The sequence below is a fragment of the Bombina bombina genome, chromosome 1 (assembly GCF_027579735.1).
Source record: "Bombina bombina isolate aBomBom1 chromosome 1, aBomBom1.pri, whole genome shotgun sequence".
Lineage (NCBI taxonomy): Eukaryota > Metazoa > Chordata > Amphibia > Anura > Bombinatoridae > Bombina > Bombina bombina.
Genome location: NC_069499.1, coordinates 443,996,422 through 444,014,601, shown reverse-complemented (window position 1 = coordinate 444,014,601; position 18,180 = coordinate 443,996,422). Strand labels below are relative to the sequence as shown.

The window sequence follows — 18,180 nt, the reverse complement described above, 5'->3', positions numbered from 1 at the left end:
TGCTGCACGTCCTACTCTGTCATCTTTTCGACTTATTGGGGGATCCTCTCCTTTATCAGTCGGGGAATGTGCAGTCCTCGAATGGTGCTTCGAGCTAGACTAGTGGTGTGGATCATCTCCTGTCGGTCGCTCATGTTCTTTCCCAGATTTTTTATTTTGGCGGATGCCTTCGGGCTGTCTTATTTTCTTTCATCCGTTAGGATATTTTTTATTTGATTATTCCTTTGGGAATTTCTGGGATGGACTTGTCTTTTATTGCTTCCATGGAAGTTGTTCACGGACTTGTTAGGTGCGGAGTTTTGTGTGCAACTTGTTAAGTTGTCAGTGACGCAGGTTGCGCCTGGTGGGTCCGGCGGGACCTTGAGTGTTTATTTTCACAAACTACGCTATACATCTACATCGCGGACTTTCGGGTCCGAATACTGGGAGAGATTTGGCATGTCAGTCTATTCCCAGGGCTTGTGTCAGGTTTCTGCCGCGTCGCTTCTGGCTCTCCTGATAGGGGGGCGGGGCCTTCTCCGCTAGGGCGGTTTTGGGCCATGGTCTTGGATTTCTTGCTGTCCTTTGGAGGGTTTAGGCTCCTCAGGTCTCTGGACCTCATTTCGTTCCGCTTTTAACGGATCCCTTTCGTGTATAAGAGGTGGAGCGCTTGATGGTATGCGTGAGATAACGGGTTTCTCGCTTGCATTCTCTGTGATACAGCAGCTCTGCTGTTGGGTGGTTAGCCTGTGGCTTGCCACGCGGGGGGCTGGTTCGCCACCTCGCTGTTGCTGGAGGTTTCCTCTGGCAGGAACTCGGGGGCCGACATGGGGCCCTAGTTTCTGAATGTCGCAGAGTTTGACTCTGTGTCGAGGGTTCTATCGCCTTGAGATCGGTTCTGCGTTTTTCGCTGTCCTTTTTCTTTGGGTTTTCTAGAGTTCCTGTTTTTTCTGGTTACTTCCTTGGGTGAGGAGTGTCTGACCGGAATTTTGGTCTGGGTCTGGCTCAGGTCTTGTTCGACTTGGGTTTTTCAGTTTGTGGAAGACTCTCTGTGACGTCCTACTCCTTCAGGTCTATTGCGGATCTGGGATTGGACTGTGGTTTTCCGGGTGGTGTTGGTAAAGCTCCGTTTTATACCTGTCACGTTTTTTCCCTCCAGTATTCAGGTTGCGTCTGGAAGGGGTTCTTCATTTTCTCTCTTTAGAGAGTTTGGTCCCTTCTTATGGCTGTTCGAAGCCTTTGTTTCTGTGAGGGAATGTGTTCTGGACTTCCTTTGGAGTCTGTTGGGCTCTGACCTTAAATCAGCATTCCTGTGGAGTGCCTTGGTAAAGGGAACTTTGTCCTCATAGCTTACACAACAGCATCAGTTGTGGGGCCCCAGATTGCTCCTCGGGTAGTCTCTGCTCCTTTTGATGGCTGGCTCGTTTTGGGTCGTTTTTGACTCTTGTGTCGAGTTTTGTGTCCGGTTGGCAAGGTTTCCCTTGTCCTCAGTCTTCCCTTGGGTGTTTTCCTAGTTAGTCCCTGGTTCAGGGATGGAGATACCCTTGGGAATTGGCTTCTGGGTTCAGTGTGGGACTCTGCCCGTGTTTCTGGTCACACTCTTTCGATGTGGCTGGTTGTTTTTCTTCCGTCTCGTTCAAGGGGGGGGGGACTCTGTCCCTGGACTTTTTCCTGACGTTAACAGTTTGGTCTTTAAGTGTGTTGGTGGTCCTTGTTGCGGCGGTTCTGCGGTAGTGGAGGACGTCCCTGGTTATCTCAGGATCCTAAGCTGTGGTTCTGGTTATCTTTCGACTTGTCAGATGCCTCTGTTTTCTTTTGAATGCATTGGGTCCCTGTTGAGGTGCTCTCTGAGCTCTCGGGGGGGGGGGGGGGGTTGGATCCTCTGAATGTTCCCTCCATGGATGGGTGTTTCTCCTAGGAACTTGGTTTTGCTGGTTCCTTTTACCCCGGGCTGCAGGGTTTTCTTCTGGAGGCGCCTCGGTCTCTTTTACGGTTTGAGGCAAACTCCTTGGTTCCCTCCAGCTGGGGAGCTGGACAAGGTTTTTTTTCCCTTTTGTTCTGTGGCTTGCACTATGGCGTGCTAATTAGTCATCTGTGCAGTTAAATTTGATCTGTCTTTTGGAAGACAGAGATCTGGTTAGTTATCCCTCTACCTTACTTCTTCCTTTGGGGAGTTGTTGGTCGGGGCCCCTTTATTGGGGGCGTGTGTCTGGGATCTGCCTTTGGGCGATAGTGTGCCCTGTTGGCTCGGTTGCGCTGCGTGTGGTTTTTAGCCAGGCTTGGGACTGTTGTTTGTGTCCTTGGGGCCATTTTTGTTCATGGGTTTTGCTCCCGGTTTTTGGATGAAGCTGGACTTTTTTCTTTATGGGATGTGGTTCGGATCTGGTGCCCTCAGATTGGGCCACCTCTTACCCTTCCGTTCTTGGCATTCAGTGTCCTCTTTGGCTTGGGTATAATTTTCCCATAAGTAATAAATGCGGCTGTGGACTTCCCATTAGGAAGAAAATCATAAATTATACTTACCTGATAATTTCATTTTCTTCCGTGGGAAAGAGTCCACAGCCCCCCGCACGTTTTTTAGGCGTTTTTGTGTATAGTCTTCTGGCACCCTTTCACCTTGATATTTCTTCCACTGTTCCTTGTTCCTCGGCAGAGTGACTGGGGGATAGGGGAGGTGGGAGGAGTATTAGAGTCTTTGCTTCCTCCTGGGGGCCAGGTTCTTATTTACCACAAGTGATGAATGCGGCTGTGGACTTGTTTCTTGATTCTTGTTAATTGTTTTTAAAATTTGGTACTGAGTGATAAATGTAATGCCCAGTAAGAGTTGTGCAATTTAAATGTTTCAGGGACAGAGACAGAAAAAACTGATAGCAAAAAAGCTACGGGAAGAAAAAGAAGAGGAGGAGAAAAAAAAGATTGATTTAGAAGAAGCCAAGTATCAGGCAGAAAAAAGAAGAGAGGCAATTGAGAAAGCGAGGATCAAACAGTATTATGAGACTGACAAAGTCAAGAAATTTCATGTATGTACTTTTTGCATTTTTTTTAAATTGTAGAGCAGTGTTTCTAAATTCCAGTTCTCAAGTACCCCTAACAGGCCAGATTTCATGATGTCTGAACTAGAGTACGGGTTTAATAATCAGTTGATGGGTGAGAGCAGGTTAGTAACCTTGGTTACTGATCAGCTGTTTATTTTACCTGTGCTCTATCGCAGATATTGTGAAAATCTGTCCTGTTAGGGGTCTTGAAGACTGGAATTGAGAAACATTGTTATAGATGACATGTTATAAAACGCTACGTTCCGTTAGACACCATAGAAATTCTATCTTTTTTTAATTTCAGTTTTATGTTTAAATCTTTTTATAGAAATACATTTTGCAGATAGATAAAATAAAATCTGCACATCAAAGCACGAGTATGCATTACCTTTCTAACATTTTTGTAATTTAATGCCGAAGGAGGAGTCTTAAGAGTCTCTGATAGGGCTGCAAGAGAACCAACCTTAAAGTTGATCAGATTAGCTGGTATAAAAGCAGGCTCCTCTTCTTGTCACTGGTCCTTATATATTTCAGATCAACAAATCTTAGATGTAGTCCCATTGTATTCAAAAGAAAGAAAACTAAAATAAACAACAAGTATAACTAGTTGCTGAGAAACATGTTGTGTACAAGAGCAAACATTTGATAGGTATTATACCTCCATCTATTATTGAAACTAGGAGAGGTAGTATGTATGAATACACGGCTTAGTAAAGGAATTGATTCATAGATGTGTCCCTAATTAGTTAATACCAGGGCCATCTTTTTGAATACAGTAAAACCAAATTTTGTTGACCACTTCTCTAGTGTCTAAAATCCAGGCTGCCGATTCATACATTTGTGTGCGTGAGTATAATTTTGTTTTGAATTTCTGCCCATTAAGGTGTTAAGATTTTCCAATACTTTGCTATGCAGATCCTAGTGACCATACATAGGGCCATATGTATCAAGCTCCGTATGGAGCTTGATGCCCCGTGTTTCTGGCGAGCCTGCAGGCTCGCCAGAAACAGCAGTTATGAAGCAGCGGTCACAAAGACGCTCTGAGCAGGCGGACAGACATCGCCGGAAATCAACACGATCGAGTACGATCAGGTTGATTGACACCCCCCTGCTGGCGTCTGCAGGGGGCGGGGTTGCACCAGCAGCTCTTGTGATCTACTGGTGCAATGCTGAAAACGGCAAGCGTATTGCTCGCCGTATTCAGCGAGGTCTGGCGGACCTGATCCGCAGTGTTGGATCAGGTCCGCCAGACCTTGATAACTATGGGCCATAGTATTTTAATAAAGGTATTAATGGATTTGTTGCATTTTTTAATGTGTTTGTGTCGTAGAGCCTTGGAGATAGTTAGCTGTACATTGTCATCTAGGAGGTATATAAGTATAGATGATAGAGATTCTCAAAGTATCTTAACTCCTTGACACTCCCACCACATATGTTAGTAGGTTAGTAGGTGCCCAATTCCCCGCAGTCTTTGTAACAGAGTCTAGTGCTATTTTGGACATGTGTGATGTCTTTAATGGGGTCAGGTACCAGCGGAACACAGTTTCTCTCTTAAATCTGCGCTCAAAAGGCGTTTGCATTTCAACATTTCAGCCAAGATTTGTTTCTCTAAAATAATACCTATAGTTCTTTTCCCACTAATCATAACTGAGGATTTATTATTTTTGGAGGCAATCTGTATGTCTATGTATAGCCTTGATATATCATGTTTTGGTCTAGGTTGTGAGATACATTTGTATTCTACGACTGTGTTAGTTTGGGTAGTTGTGTTTTAAACAAATTTATGCAGGGATGAAGATAACTGAAGATATAGGTACCAGTGACTTTTAAATGGTTCTAGGTTACTTTGTAATTGAGAATATATCAAAATATTTTTGTTCTCTAAGAGATCTGGTACCATGTATACTCCTTTATTCCTCCATTTACTTACTTTGTTTTTGTAAGTTCCTTGGGAGCAGATATCTTTATTTTTCTTCAGGTGACAGTACAACACTTCCAAATAATAAATACAAAGTATAACAAGCTCATAGTGTATTAGGTAACGTTGTAAGACTTAGACAAAAGTCCACAGGTAGTATCATGATGGTGTTGCTTTAGGTTTGATGAAACTATTGAGTCCTTTGGGAGTTATCTTACACTCATGAGTATTCCGAAGCTTTGAGACCCGTATATTGAGAGAACATTATATTAAAATAATGATAAATCAACAATAACATTTATGCACATTCAATCATTGTTAGTAAGTGGTGGAGGAAGAGGCAGGAAAGGTCAGTGGAGGAAAGACCTTATTTGTTTGTATAATATGTTTCTCTTTAAGGCGAAACCCACAAACCGTCTCATCAGCCTTCTGAGGCCACATGGTCCACACTTCTGCATATAGTGACGCACCTGGTCCAAGGAACCCCACTCCATAGAGTTTCAACAATTTCTGAGATTCGGGGTGGGGGAATGAGACAGCCAGTTTTTAGCTATTGCCAACTTGGCCGATGTCAGAAATATAACGAGGGAAGTCAACATGGAACAGGATATTCACAGGAGACCAGGAAACGTCAATGCCCTTAATTGATAGTATACAAATTACCAGCTTCCAAAAGTTGTGGAGAATGGGACATTCCCACCACACATGAAGATGTGGGCCTTTCAAACCGCACTTTCTCCAACAAAGTCTGGAATGCGATGATGATATTTGTGACGAGATATGGGATGTAGTACCATCTAAGGATTATTTTTAGATGTAGTTCAAAAGAGTGACACATTTTAAGGTCTTTTTAGTTAATCTAGTTGCTTGACGCCATGTGGTTGGGTTGACTTGTTTGTAATTCATGTTCCCAGAGAGATATTGGCCCTCCTGTAAGAAAAGTTTGAGTGTTGAGTACCAAATGGTAACATTAAGACAGAGGTTTAATGTGTAACCTTCTTGCAGTATAATGTGTCTCCCACTGGGAGAATATATCTAATTGGCATTAATTGAGAGTAGCTGGCTAAAAGCATCTTGTATTTCGTTAATAAAGACCATATATGTATTGTAGAGTCAACTGTGGGCGGCCTATACTGTTTTGAATGTCTACTTAGGAGCTTATTGTCCTATAGTATAGCATCAGGATATTTCCACCCCCCCTAGGTCTGATTCTAGAGATGTCCAGAGGGCTTCCCTTGATGGTCTGCTAATAGTGTAGTTTGGGCTAGTCTAGAAGCCCAATAATAATCAATCAGGTTAGGGGCACCCACCCCTTCCACCGTTTTATGTCGGGTCAATAGCAAGCTTGAGATCCTGGCAACCTTTTTGACTCTTATGAATGCTAATAGTTCAGATTGTAGGGTAGCGAGGTCTGAAGTCAGAACTTTAATTGCTAATTCCCTAAATAAAAATAACAAGCTGGGTAATAAGTTTATTTTTACCGCTAATAGGCGGCCTAGCCAAGATAATTTATAGGTTTTCCATTTATGGATATCCCTTCTTATATCTTCAGATTATGGGTTATAGTTATGTTTGTATAGTTGTGTGGTTAGATGAATCCCCAAATATTCCAGAGAGTGTTTAACCAATTTTAAATCAAAGTATGTGGGGAGGTAGTGCCATTGGTAGCGCATTTATCAAGGGTAATCCGAAACCCTGAGATTATGGAAAATGTATCCAATACATTATATAAATTAGAAAGAGAGATGAGCGGTTTGGTGATCGTTAGCAAGATATCATCTGCAAATAAACTCAACATATATTTAGTGTTTTCTATTTTGACGCCTGAGATATCCAGGGACAACCTAGTACTAGCTGCAAGGGGTTCAGTACAAAAGGCAATTATAAGGGGTGAGAAGGGGCAATCCTGCCTTTTACCATTAATTATAGGGAAAAGTTTGAATTTATAGACTGATGAGGAGACCTGAGCCTTTGGCATAGAGTAGATTGCTTTAAGGGCTTTGATAAAGGAACCATCAACTCTAATTTGATGAAGCACCGTTAGCATGTATTTCCAATCTATTCTGTCAAACACCTTTTCCGTGTCCAAGGAGAGGAGCAGAGAAAGTATTCAAGATTCAGGTGCTTCTCTTTCTTTAATGAAGTCCACCTGATCTGGGTGTAACAAGGATGTTAATTTCATTTTTAGAGAACATATCAGTAATTCTCTGGCATCTCTACAGGGCTGCATTCCGTATTATAAGATATCCACTACTGAAATTGTTTAGCCAATCATACACCAGTTGCTGCAATTTAGTTTTATTTGTAAGTTGGAGAACCTCCAATATTTAAAAGGACACAATAATCAAGTTTCTTTATTTCAGTAATTAATACATCATCAATGTGAATGGTTAAACAAAAAGCCCCCATTTACTATTTTATACAAATAAGAAAATCTCAAAATAATTCCCCTGTGCATTTGTAATCATATCTTTGAATGAATCTGTAGTAAAGTTTGTAAATAAAAATTTTAAACTCAGAACAAAAGGAGCTTTTACCAATATTTTGGTATTTAGTTATAAGAAATCTGTAGTATAAATGGCATAATTCTGAATTTAATGGTTTAATATAGAGTGTTGTAAATTATTCAGGGTGCACTTTTACTTACTGAAGTAATGAAAGAAAGAGAAGCACAGATTGAATTGAAGAATAAAAGGATGCTTCTGGAGAAGAATAGGGATGTGGATTTTGTAAAGAGAGAACTGGAAGAAGGCATAGTGACTGACCAAAAGAGAGCCCTTCAGCAGATCACAGCCAGAAAGAAAAACACAGAGGACATCCTAAAACAGTACGTACAAAATGTAGATTTTCTGTCCAGAAAATCCCAATTTATTTTAGTTTGGGGAAAATGTCATTGGATTATTTTCTGTCTTTCATTTGTGTATATGAACAAATATAACTTCCTACCACGCATTAAAGAATAATGTAACATCAACTGTTTCTATCATATATTTAGAAGAGTTTTGAACATTGTATTTTTCTCCAACATAGGTGTGTCCGGTCCACGGCGTCATCCTTACTTGTGGGATATTCTCTTCCCCAACAGGAAATGGCAAAGAGCCCAGCAAAGCTGGTCACATGATCCCTCCTAGGCTCCGCCTTCCCCAGTCATTCTCTTTGCCGTTGTACAGGCAACATCTCCACGGAGATGGCTTAGAGTTTTTTGGTGTTTAAATGTAGTTTTTATTCTTCAATCAAGAGTTTGTTATTTTAAAATAGTGCTGGTATGTACTATTTACTCTGAAACAGGAAAGAGATGAAGATTTCTGTTTGTAAGAGGAAAATGATTTTAGCAACCGTTACTAAAATCGATGGCTGTTTCCACACAGGACTGTTGAGAGGAATTAACTTCAGTTGGGGGAAACAGTGAGCAGACTTTTGCTGCTTGAGGTATGACACATTTCTAACAAGACTCGGTAATGCTGGAAGCTGTCATTTTCCCTATGGGAACCGGTAAGCCATTTTCTTAGTTTAAGTAAAAGAATAAAGGGCTTCATTAGGGCTTAAAAAACTGGTAGACATTTTTCTGGGCTAAAACGATTACTTTACTAAGTATATTTGGCAGATTATTACTTTTAATAGTTGTTAAATCTTGGGGATTGTTTTAATAAAAACGGCAGGCACTGTATTGGACACCTTTTTCACTGGGGGCCTTTTCTAGTCATAGACAGAGCCTCATTTTCGCGCCTTTAATGCGCAGTTGTTTTTGGAAAGCATGGCATGCAGATGCATGTGTGAGGAGCTAAGAACCACTGAAAAAGCTTATAGAAGGCATCATTTGGTATCGTATTCCCCTCTGGGCTTGGTTGGGTCTCAGCAAAGCAGATACCTGGGACTGTATAGGGGTTAATTGTAAAAACGGCTCCGGTTCCGTTATTTTAAGGGTTAAAGCTTTCAAATTTGGTGTGCAATACTTTTAAGGCTTTAAGTTACTGTGGTGAAATTTTGGTGAAATTTGAACAATTCCTTCATACTTTTTCACATATTCAGTAATAAAGTGTGTTCAGTTTAAAATTTAAAGGGACAGTAACGGTTTTATTGTAAAACGTTTTTTGTGCTTTGTTGACAAGTTTAAGCCTGTTTAACATGTCTGAACCATCAGATAACGATGTTCTATATGTATGAAAGCCAATGTGTCTCCCCATTTAAATATATGTGATATATTTGTGTCATAATGTCCAAACAAAGTAGGGATAATAATGCCATAGATATGATATTGCCCAAGATGATTCCTCTAATGAGGGGAGTAAGCATGGTACTGCATCATCCCCTTCTGTGTCTACACCAGTTTTGCCCACACAAGAGGCCCCTAGTACATCTAGTGCGCCAATACTTATTACCATACAACAATTAATGGCTGTAATGGATAATTCTATTGCATGCATTTTTTTCCAAAATGCCTACTTATCAGAGAAAGCGTGATTGCTCTGTTTTAAACACTGAAGAGCATGAGGACGCTGATGATAATGGTTCTGACATACCCTCACACCTATCTGAAGGGGCCAGGAGGGAGGTTTTGTCTGAGGGAGAAATTTCAGATTCAGGGAAAATTTCTCAACAAGCAGAACCTGATATTGTAACTTTTAAATTTAAATTTCAACATCTCCACGCACTACTTAAGGAGGTATTATCTACTCTGGATGATTGTGACAATTTGGTCATTCCAGAGAAATTAGGTAAGATGGACAAGTTCCTAGAGGTTCCGGTGCCCCCCGATGTTTTTCCTATACCCAAGCGGGTGGCGGACATAGTAAATAAGGAGTGGGAAAGGCCCGGCATACCCTTTGTCCTCCCCCTATATTTAAGAAATTAGTTCCTATGGTCGACCCCAGAAAGGACTTATAGCATACAGTCCCCAAGGTCGAGGGGGCGGTTTCTACTCTAAACAAACGCACTTCTATTCCTACAGAAGATAGTTGTGCTTTCAAGATCCTATGGATTAAAGGTTAGAGGGTTTGCTTAAAAAGATGTTTGTTCAGCAAGGTTACCTTCTACAACCAATTTCATGCATTGTTCCTGTCACTACAGCTGCGTGTTTCTGGTTCGAAGAACTAGAAAAGTCGCTTAATAAAGAATCTTCGTACGAGGAGGTTTTGGACAGAGTTCAAGCTCTTAAATTGGCTAACTCTTTTTTATTTTAGATGCCGCTTTGCAATTAGCTAGATTAGCGGCGAATAATTCAGGGTTTGCTATCGTGGAGCGCTTTTGCTTAACATCCCTTTCAAGGGTAAAACACTGTTTGGCCCTGACTTGAAAGAGATTATTTCAGGCATCACTGGGGGAAAGGGCCACGCCCTTCCTCTGGATAGGTCTTTTAAGGCTAAAAAGAAGCCAAATTTTCGTCCCTTTCGCAGAAACGGACCAGCCTCAAATTCTACACCCTCTAAGCAAGAGGGTAATACTTCTCAAACCAAGCCAGCCTGGAGGCCGATGCAAGGCTGGAACAAGGGTAAGCAGGCCAAGTCACCTGCCACTGCTACCAAAACAGCATGAAGTGTTGGCCCCCGATCTGGGAAGGATCTGGTGGGGGGCAGACTTTCTCTCTTTGCTCAGGCTGGGGCAAGAGATGTTCAGGATCCTTGGGCGCTAGAAATAGTTTCTCAAGGTTATCTCCTGGAATTCAGGGAACTACTCCCAAGGGGAAGGTTCCACGGGTCTCAATTATCTTCGAACAGGCATTCTTACACTGTGTAGAAGACCTGTCAAGCATGGGAGTGATTCATCCTGTTCCATTAGGAGAACAAGGGATGGGTTTTTACTCCAACCTGTTCATAATTCCCAAAAAAGAGGGAACATTCAGACCTATTTTAGATCTCAAGATTCTAAACAAGTTTCTAAGGGTTTCATCATTCAAAATGGAAACCATTCGAACGATCCTTCCTACCATCCAGGAAGGTCAATTCATGACCACGGTGGACTTAAAGGATGCGTACCTACGTATTCCTATCCACAAGGAACATTTTCGGTTCCTAAGGTTCGCCTTTCTGGACAAGCATTACCTGTGGCACTTCCATTCGGATTAGCCACTGCTCCAAGGATTTTCACAAGGGTACTAGGGTCCCTTCTAGCGGTGCTAAGACCAAGGGGCATTGCAGTAGTACCTTACTTGGACGACCTCCTGATTCAAGTGTCGTCTCTGTCAAAAGCAAGGGCTCATACGGACATTGTCCTAGCCTTTCTCAGATCTCACAGGTGGAAAGTGAACATAGAAAAAAGTTCTCTGTCCCCGTCAACAAGAGTTCCCTTCTTGGGAACAATAATAGTTTCCTTAGAAATGAAGGTTTTTCTGACAGAGGCCAGAAAATCAAAACTTCTAAGCTCTTGTCAGGTACTTCATTCTGTTCTTCTTCCTTCCATAGCGCAGTCCATGGAAGTAATAGGGTTGATGGTTGCGGCAATGGACATAGTTCCTTTTGCACGAATTCATCTAAGACCATTGCACCTGGGCATGCTCAGACTGTGGAATGGGGATTATACAGACTTGTCTCCGACGATACAAGTAGATCAAATAACCAGAGATTCACTCCGTTGGTGGCTGACCCTGGACAACCTGTCACAGGGAATGAGCTTCCGCAGACCAGAATAGGTCATTGTCACGACCGACGCCAGTCTGGTGGGCTGGGGCGCGGTCTGGGAACCCCTGAAAACTCAGGGTCTATGGTTTCGGGAAGACTCTCTTCTCCCGATAAACATAATGGAACTGAGAGCGATATTCAATGCTCTCAAGGCTTGGCCTCGACTAGCAAAGGCCAAATTCATAAGGTTTCAATCAGTCATCATGACGACTGTTACATATATCAACCATCAGGGGGTAACAAGGAGTTCCCTGGCGATGGAGGAGCATCCGGGGGAGTGGGAACTCCATCTGGAAATCTTTGCCCAAATAACTCAATTATGGGGCATTCCAGACTTGGTTCTGATGGCCTCTCGTCAGAACTTCATGGTCCCTTGTTACGGGTCCAAATCCAGGGATCCCAAGGCGACTCTATTGGATACAATAGTAGCACCTTGGATCTTCAACCTAGCTTATGTATTCCCACCGTTTCCTCTCATTCCCAGGCTGGTAGCCAGGATCAATCTGGAGAGGGCTTCGGTGACCTTGATAGTTCCTGTGTGGCCACGCAGGACTTGGTATGCAGACCTGGTGAATGTGTCATCGGCTCCACCATGGAAGCTACCTTTGAGACAGGACCTTCTTATTCAGGGTCCATTCGAACATCCGAATCTGGTTTTCCTCCAACTGACTGCTTGGAGTTTGAACGCTTGATTTTATCAAAGCGTGGGTTTTTAGATTCTGTAATAGATACTCTTATTCAGGCTAGAAAGCCTGTAACTAGAAAAATTTACCATAATATATGGAAAAAATATATCTGTTGGTGTGAATCTAAAGGATTCCCATGGAACAAGATAAAAATTCCTAAGATTCTTTCCTTTCTACAAGAAGGTTTGGAGAAAAGATTTTCTGCGAGTTCTCTGAAGGGACAGATCTCTGCTTTATCTGTTTTACTTCACAAAAGGCTGGCAGCTGTGCCAGACGTTTAAGCGTTTGTTCAGGCTCTGGTTAGAATCAAGCCTGTTTACAGACCTTTGACTCTTCCCTGGAGTCTTAATCTAGTTCGTTCAGTTCTTCAAGGGGTTCCGTTTGAACCCTTACATTCCATAGATATTAAGTTATTATCTTGGAAAGTTTTGTTTTAGGTTGCAATTTCTTCTGCTAGAAGAGTTTCTGAGTTATCTGCTCTGCAGTGTTCTCCGCCCTATCTGGTCCATGCAGATAAGGTGGTTTTTACGTACTGAGCCTGGTTTTCTTCCGAAGGTTGTTTCCAACAAAAATATTAACCAGGAGATAGTTGTACCTTCTTTGTGTCCGAATCCAGTTTCATAGAAGGAACGTTTGTTACACAATTTGGACGTTGTCCGTGCTCTAAAATTCTATTTAGATGCTACAAAGGATTTCAGACAAACATCTTCCTTGTTTGTTGTTTATTCTGGTAAAAGGAGAGGTCAAAAAGCAACTTCTACCTCTCTATCTTTTTGGCTTAAAAGCATCATCAGATTGGCTTATGAGACTGCCGGACGGCAGCCTCCTGAAAGAATCACAGCTCATTCCACTAGGGCCGTGGCTTCCACATGGGCCTTTAAGAACGAGGCTTCTGTTGATCAGATATGTAAGGCAGCGACTTGGTCTTCACTGCACACTTTTACCAAATTTTACAAATTTGATACTTTTGCTTCTTCTGAGGCTATTTTTGGGAGAAAGGTTTTGCAAACCGTGGTGCCTTCCATCTAGGTGACCTGATTTGCTCCCTCCCATCATCCGTGTCCTAAAGCTTTGGTATTGGTTCCCACAAGTAAGGATGACGCCGTGGACCGGACACACCTATGTTGGAGAAAACAGAATTTATGTTTACCTGATAAATTACTTTCTCCAACGGTGTGTCCGGTCCACGGCCCGCCCTGGGTTTTTTAATCAGGTCTGATGATTTATTTTCTTTAACTACAGTCACCACGGTATCATATGATTTCTCCTATGCAAATATTCCTCCTTTACGTCGGTCGAATGACTGGGGAAGGCGGAGCCTAGGAGGGATCATGTGACCAGCTTTGCTGGGCTCTTTGCCATTTCCTGTTGGGGAAGAGAATATCCCACAAGTAAGGATGACGCCGTGGACCGGACACACCGTTGGAGAAAGTAATTTATCAGGTAAACATAAATTCTGTTTTTTCTTTCATTTATGAAAGCGAGTGATCGAACGTATAGAAACTTTTTACTCCATATGGTCTAAATCTCCACTATCCATGTACATTGTTTATCTGCCAAGGATTTATTGTTATCTGGTTGTTACTTTGCAGGGCTAGTTCCCCTCACAATTTAAGAATTCTATTGTAAGGCAAACCGTGTGTATTCTCATGGCACCTGTGTATGTTTTCTTTTTAATTTGCCTAATAAGGTGTATATTTTATTTTTTGTCACACCACTTATGAGGCCAATTAGGGGAATGGACTATTTGCAATTTTCGGAAAGATTTACTGTGATAATCCAGTTTTTGTAAATGTTGAGTTAATACACAGCACTCTCTCACTGAGGCCCTGATGTTCAAAGGATTCTCCAGGTTGGAGAGAAATTGCAGTTCACACGTTACAGGGGCTGAACTCACTGAATATTCAAAAGAAACTGTGAGATCTCTCTAGGTCACTGGTCGTTAAGGGTTTTTTCAGGACATAATAGCACAAGTCTAGGAAGAACACGCTATTAATGCACTCCCTCCAGCAGGCTTTGTGGAATCGAGCAGTCTCAGCGCTGGTGGCAAGGCCGCGCTATAAAACAATCAAGTCCCAAAAAAAGGCCAGTGACATACAGGGTACGTCGCTGGTCCTTAAGGGGTTAATTAGAGACAGAACCATAGCAAAATAGCACTGCGTGATATGAGGGTTTTGTTAAACTTATACTTTTATATCACTTTACTTTTTAGATTGGGTCCTTTCAATATTATTGCATTTAAGCTTTCCATTTTCTAATTTATATTTTAATACATTTAGATTTAGCTTTAGCAGTGATTTTTACAAATTCTGATTGTTTTGAAAGTTTCTGTGTTACATTAACAAATTAGGTCCATACTTTGTATATTTCTGTGTAGCTTTTACAAATTAGAGATCTGTATTACTTTTTATGGAATGCATCTCTCTGGAACTTCCAGATTCCTCCTCTTTTCTTAGAAAATTCAGTGAGTTTAACCCCTGTGAAGTCTGCTGTATAATCTCTCTCCAAACTATAGAATGTTTGATTATCTGGCCCATAGAAAATAATAAAGCTCTCTGGGAAACTGGCAGTTTTTCAGTTTCAATTTAAATACAAGAAAAGCAAAGTGCAATGTAATTTGTAAAAGATATACATAAATATACAAAGTATTAGAAAAATGTGTTAAAGTTACTCAGAAACTGTGAAAGCATAATCAGAATTTGTAAAATCACAATCCTTAATACACTGCTGTATACAAAATAAAATACAAAATGCAAAGTTAAATGTAATAAAAGTTAATCTGAAGTGTAAAGTGATATAAAATACAAAGCACAAAGTAAAAATGCAGCAGAACTCTTATGTCATGTAATGCAATATCGCTCTGGCCTTGCCTCTCCTTCAAATACAGAAATGCAGGGAATGCCCTTAGAGAACTATTGCAAAATCTGCCTTTTGAAAATTTCACTAGGGATTTCGCAGTGCTGGAGGATAATTTTAGAATATCTCACCTGAGTGGCGAGATTCTGAATATCAGGCCTTTAGTGATTAAAGGGACAACCATGTCAAAATTAAACTTTTATGATTCAGATAGGGCATGCAATTTTAAGTGACTTTCCAATTTCCATTTATAATTAAATTTGCTTTGTTCACTTGGTATTCTTCGTTGAAGGCTCTACCTAGATAGGCTCATAGGCTGATTTCTAAGGCTGTCTCTTATCTCAGTGCATTTTATTAGATTTTAACAGCTAGACGATGCTAGCTCATGTGTGCCATGTAGATAACATTGTGCTCATGCCCGTGGATTTATGCATAAATCGGCACTAATTGGCCGAAATGCAAGTTTTTTTTTAAAGATAATTTTTATTTGAGGTAAAGAAAAATTATGACATACAAAGAATTACAACACATTATATTGGCATAATACAATTGCCTGCAACAAGGTACATTGATTACGTTGCTCATTAAAATTACAAATGTAAAAAAAACAACGTCTGCTATTTAAATGTCAAGATACTAGTAATGTTTATAGTTGCTGTAATAAAGAAGAGAGAAAAACACTTCAACAGTATGCCAGTGAGAGAAACAAAAACTGTGTCTAAACCTCAGATTTTAGTTAGTATCACACTGAGAATAAGTAATGTCAAGCTAAAACCCAGAATGAACAGTAAACAAACAATAATATATGGCTGATAAGATATGCAGATACAAATATTAAGTAAGAGAGGATCTAGGCCTCTCGATTCTGGGCTACTAGAGTGAGGATTATTAGCATTATGATTGCGGTATAAGAAAGATAAACCGCTTAATTCGTACTCCATAACTAGGAGGTACATTACATGTGGTGGGGGGGGGGGAGGTGGTTATTCGGATTGCTAACAACATATCTAAAACAGAAAAGGACCACATTTTTTGCATAAAATATAGGAGAATAATATAAATCAGATACAAGTATCATGCATGAATACAATTATACACTGTGGAATAATAATGATAAAAATAATAAAAAAATATTGCTACAGACAATATATGGCAACTAGTAGTCTTATACCCACACTGACGCATTAGTAGGAGTTCAGCAGAAAGAGGGCTATGTTGGATACATGGAAGTTGTTTTCCTGCATTAACTTAGTTGAATCCTATGACTTGTGCAATAACTATATAAATAAAGCCGGCAGTAGAAGCCCTATTATACACATAGGCTAGTGGGAACAGATATCTCTAAGGTAAGTTTGAGGAGTAGAGCTATAAGGGGCCCTGCTAAATGTATAAGGTGGAGAGGCTGGTGTTTAAAAACTCTTAATATAACTGAATGAGGCAACTGTACCTAGATAATTCAAGTGGTAGGTGATATATACAGTATACAATCGCAGATAACAGTACAAACATTGATAAGCAAAATATAGCAACAGCACTCTGAACATGAGAAGTCCTAATCTCTGTACCAAGAACTTGTTACAGACCAAGCACAGTATGATCTGCTTAGAGCTATACCTTTTTGAAATGGGCCAGAGAACTGTGTAGAGGTGTAACTCATGTAGGGTAAAATAGATCCTTATATATGCAGATGTCACAGAGGAATATGATAGAGACTCTTGGAGGGCTATAAATCCAATAGAGTACTTGCTGAGATGTATAAGTCAGTCCCGCTAACAATACAGGGTAAAACATACAAAAGTCACATAGCCTTCATGCAGACTACAATAAACTTGCTACAAGCAGACTCCTACAAGGCTATAAACATTCAAAACATGCACAGTGGTTGAGTCCGCAACAGTATAAAGAGAAACCAAGAAATATTGTCAATGTGGGAAGATCACTATTTTCACATTGGTGGGCAAAGGGTTATAGCTATCTCAGACACGCCCGCTAATTAAATAGGGCTCCAAGTACACACATACTCCAACATCCAGCGTAGTACCTTCATCCAGAATAAAAAATGTCCTGGCTCGCCCTTAGTAAGGTCCATGTACCAAAGTGAAAATCAAACATGGCATTAAAACTGAAATCATAGGATTAACTGAGTATCATTTTACATCTCACAGTTCCATTCATGCTCCGGTTCTGCATTCTGTGTACCTCACCACAATCCTAGCCTACTCCGACTTTAGACACAATAGGAGCAAGTCTCTCAGGGCTCCAGAGCAGTTCCATTACAGTTAGGAGACGTGCAGAACCGGGTGTGCTGTTAGGTGACAGATCCTCAGAGCCAGTAATACCAAAGCACTTTGAGATCACTTGAGACCCCTGGCTTTCCTTGCCTTCTGGAGTGGCTATACGGGTAAGGTCTTCCTCTGTTTGGCTCTGCAGAACCACGCTTGAAAAGTTAGGATCAATCTCCCGGTGAGTCTCGGACCCAGATGATACACCCTCATGGCTATGCAGGTAATGCCGGGGCCCCGAAGCATCCCCGCAATTGGTGTGCACTTCGCCCGGATCCAGAGACCTTGCTGACAAAGTCCCACAGCTCTCCTCTAATCCTGCAGCTCCATCTAAAGCAGCGGCAAGCCTGATGTGATGTTGGGTTAGGAGCTTGCTGATCTCCGCGCATATCTGGCCGATGTTAGCCATAGCCACTTTGTGACTGCGAGGGTGATAATATGGCCGCCGTCCATATACCTACGCAGTAGGCTTTCCAGGGCAAACACACTGCTGGTAGTTAGATATCCAAGTTTAGAGCACTCCGGGTAGCAGGTGGGGTTTAGATGAGTGATCCCACTATAATCCTGTAGTTACTTGGGCTCCTAGATCTGATTTAAGGTCCTTTTTAGCTAGATTTAAGCAGGAGCTCAGAGAGTCTGCGACCTCTCTCATGCGCTGCTGGCTCCGCCCCCCGAAATGCAAGTTTTTAAAAAGCACTGAGATAAGAGGGCAGTCTGCAGAGACTTGGACACAAGATAATCACAGAGGTAAAAAGTATATTAATATAACAGTGTTGGTTATGCAACACTGGGGAATGGGTAATAACAGGA

General features: G+C 41.3%; 1 protein-coding gene across 2 annotated transcripts in view; it reads left to right on the top strand.

Annotated features, from left to right (window-relative positions):
* CFAP210 (cilia and flagella associated protein 210) overlaps positions 1 to 18,180 on the top strand; it is a 131,655-nt gene that overhangs the window by 25,772 nt on the left and 87,703 nt on the right. Inside the window, exons 3-4 of one of the 2 annotated variants that reach the window (XM_053698410.1) lie at positions 2,826 to 2,999; positions 7,563 to 7,759. In XM_053698410.1, the coding sequence (XP_053554385.1) occupies positions 2,826 to 2,999; positions 7,563 to 7,759 (371 nt within the window). The remainder of the gene's footprint in view (positions 1 to 2,825; positions 3,000 to 7,562; positions 7,760 to 18,180) is intronic. The other variant, XM_053698411.1, reaches the window with a different exon arrangement.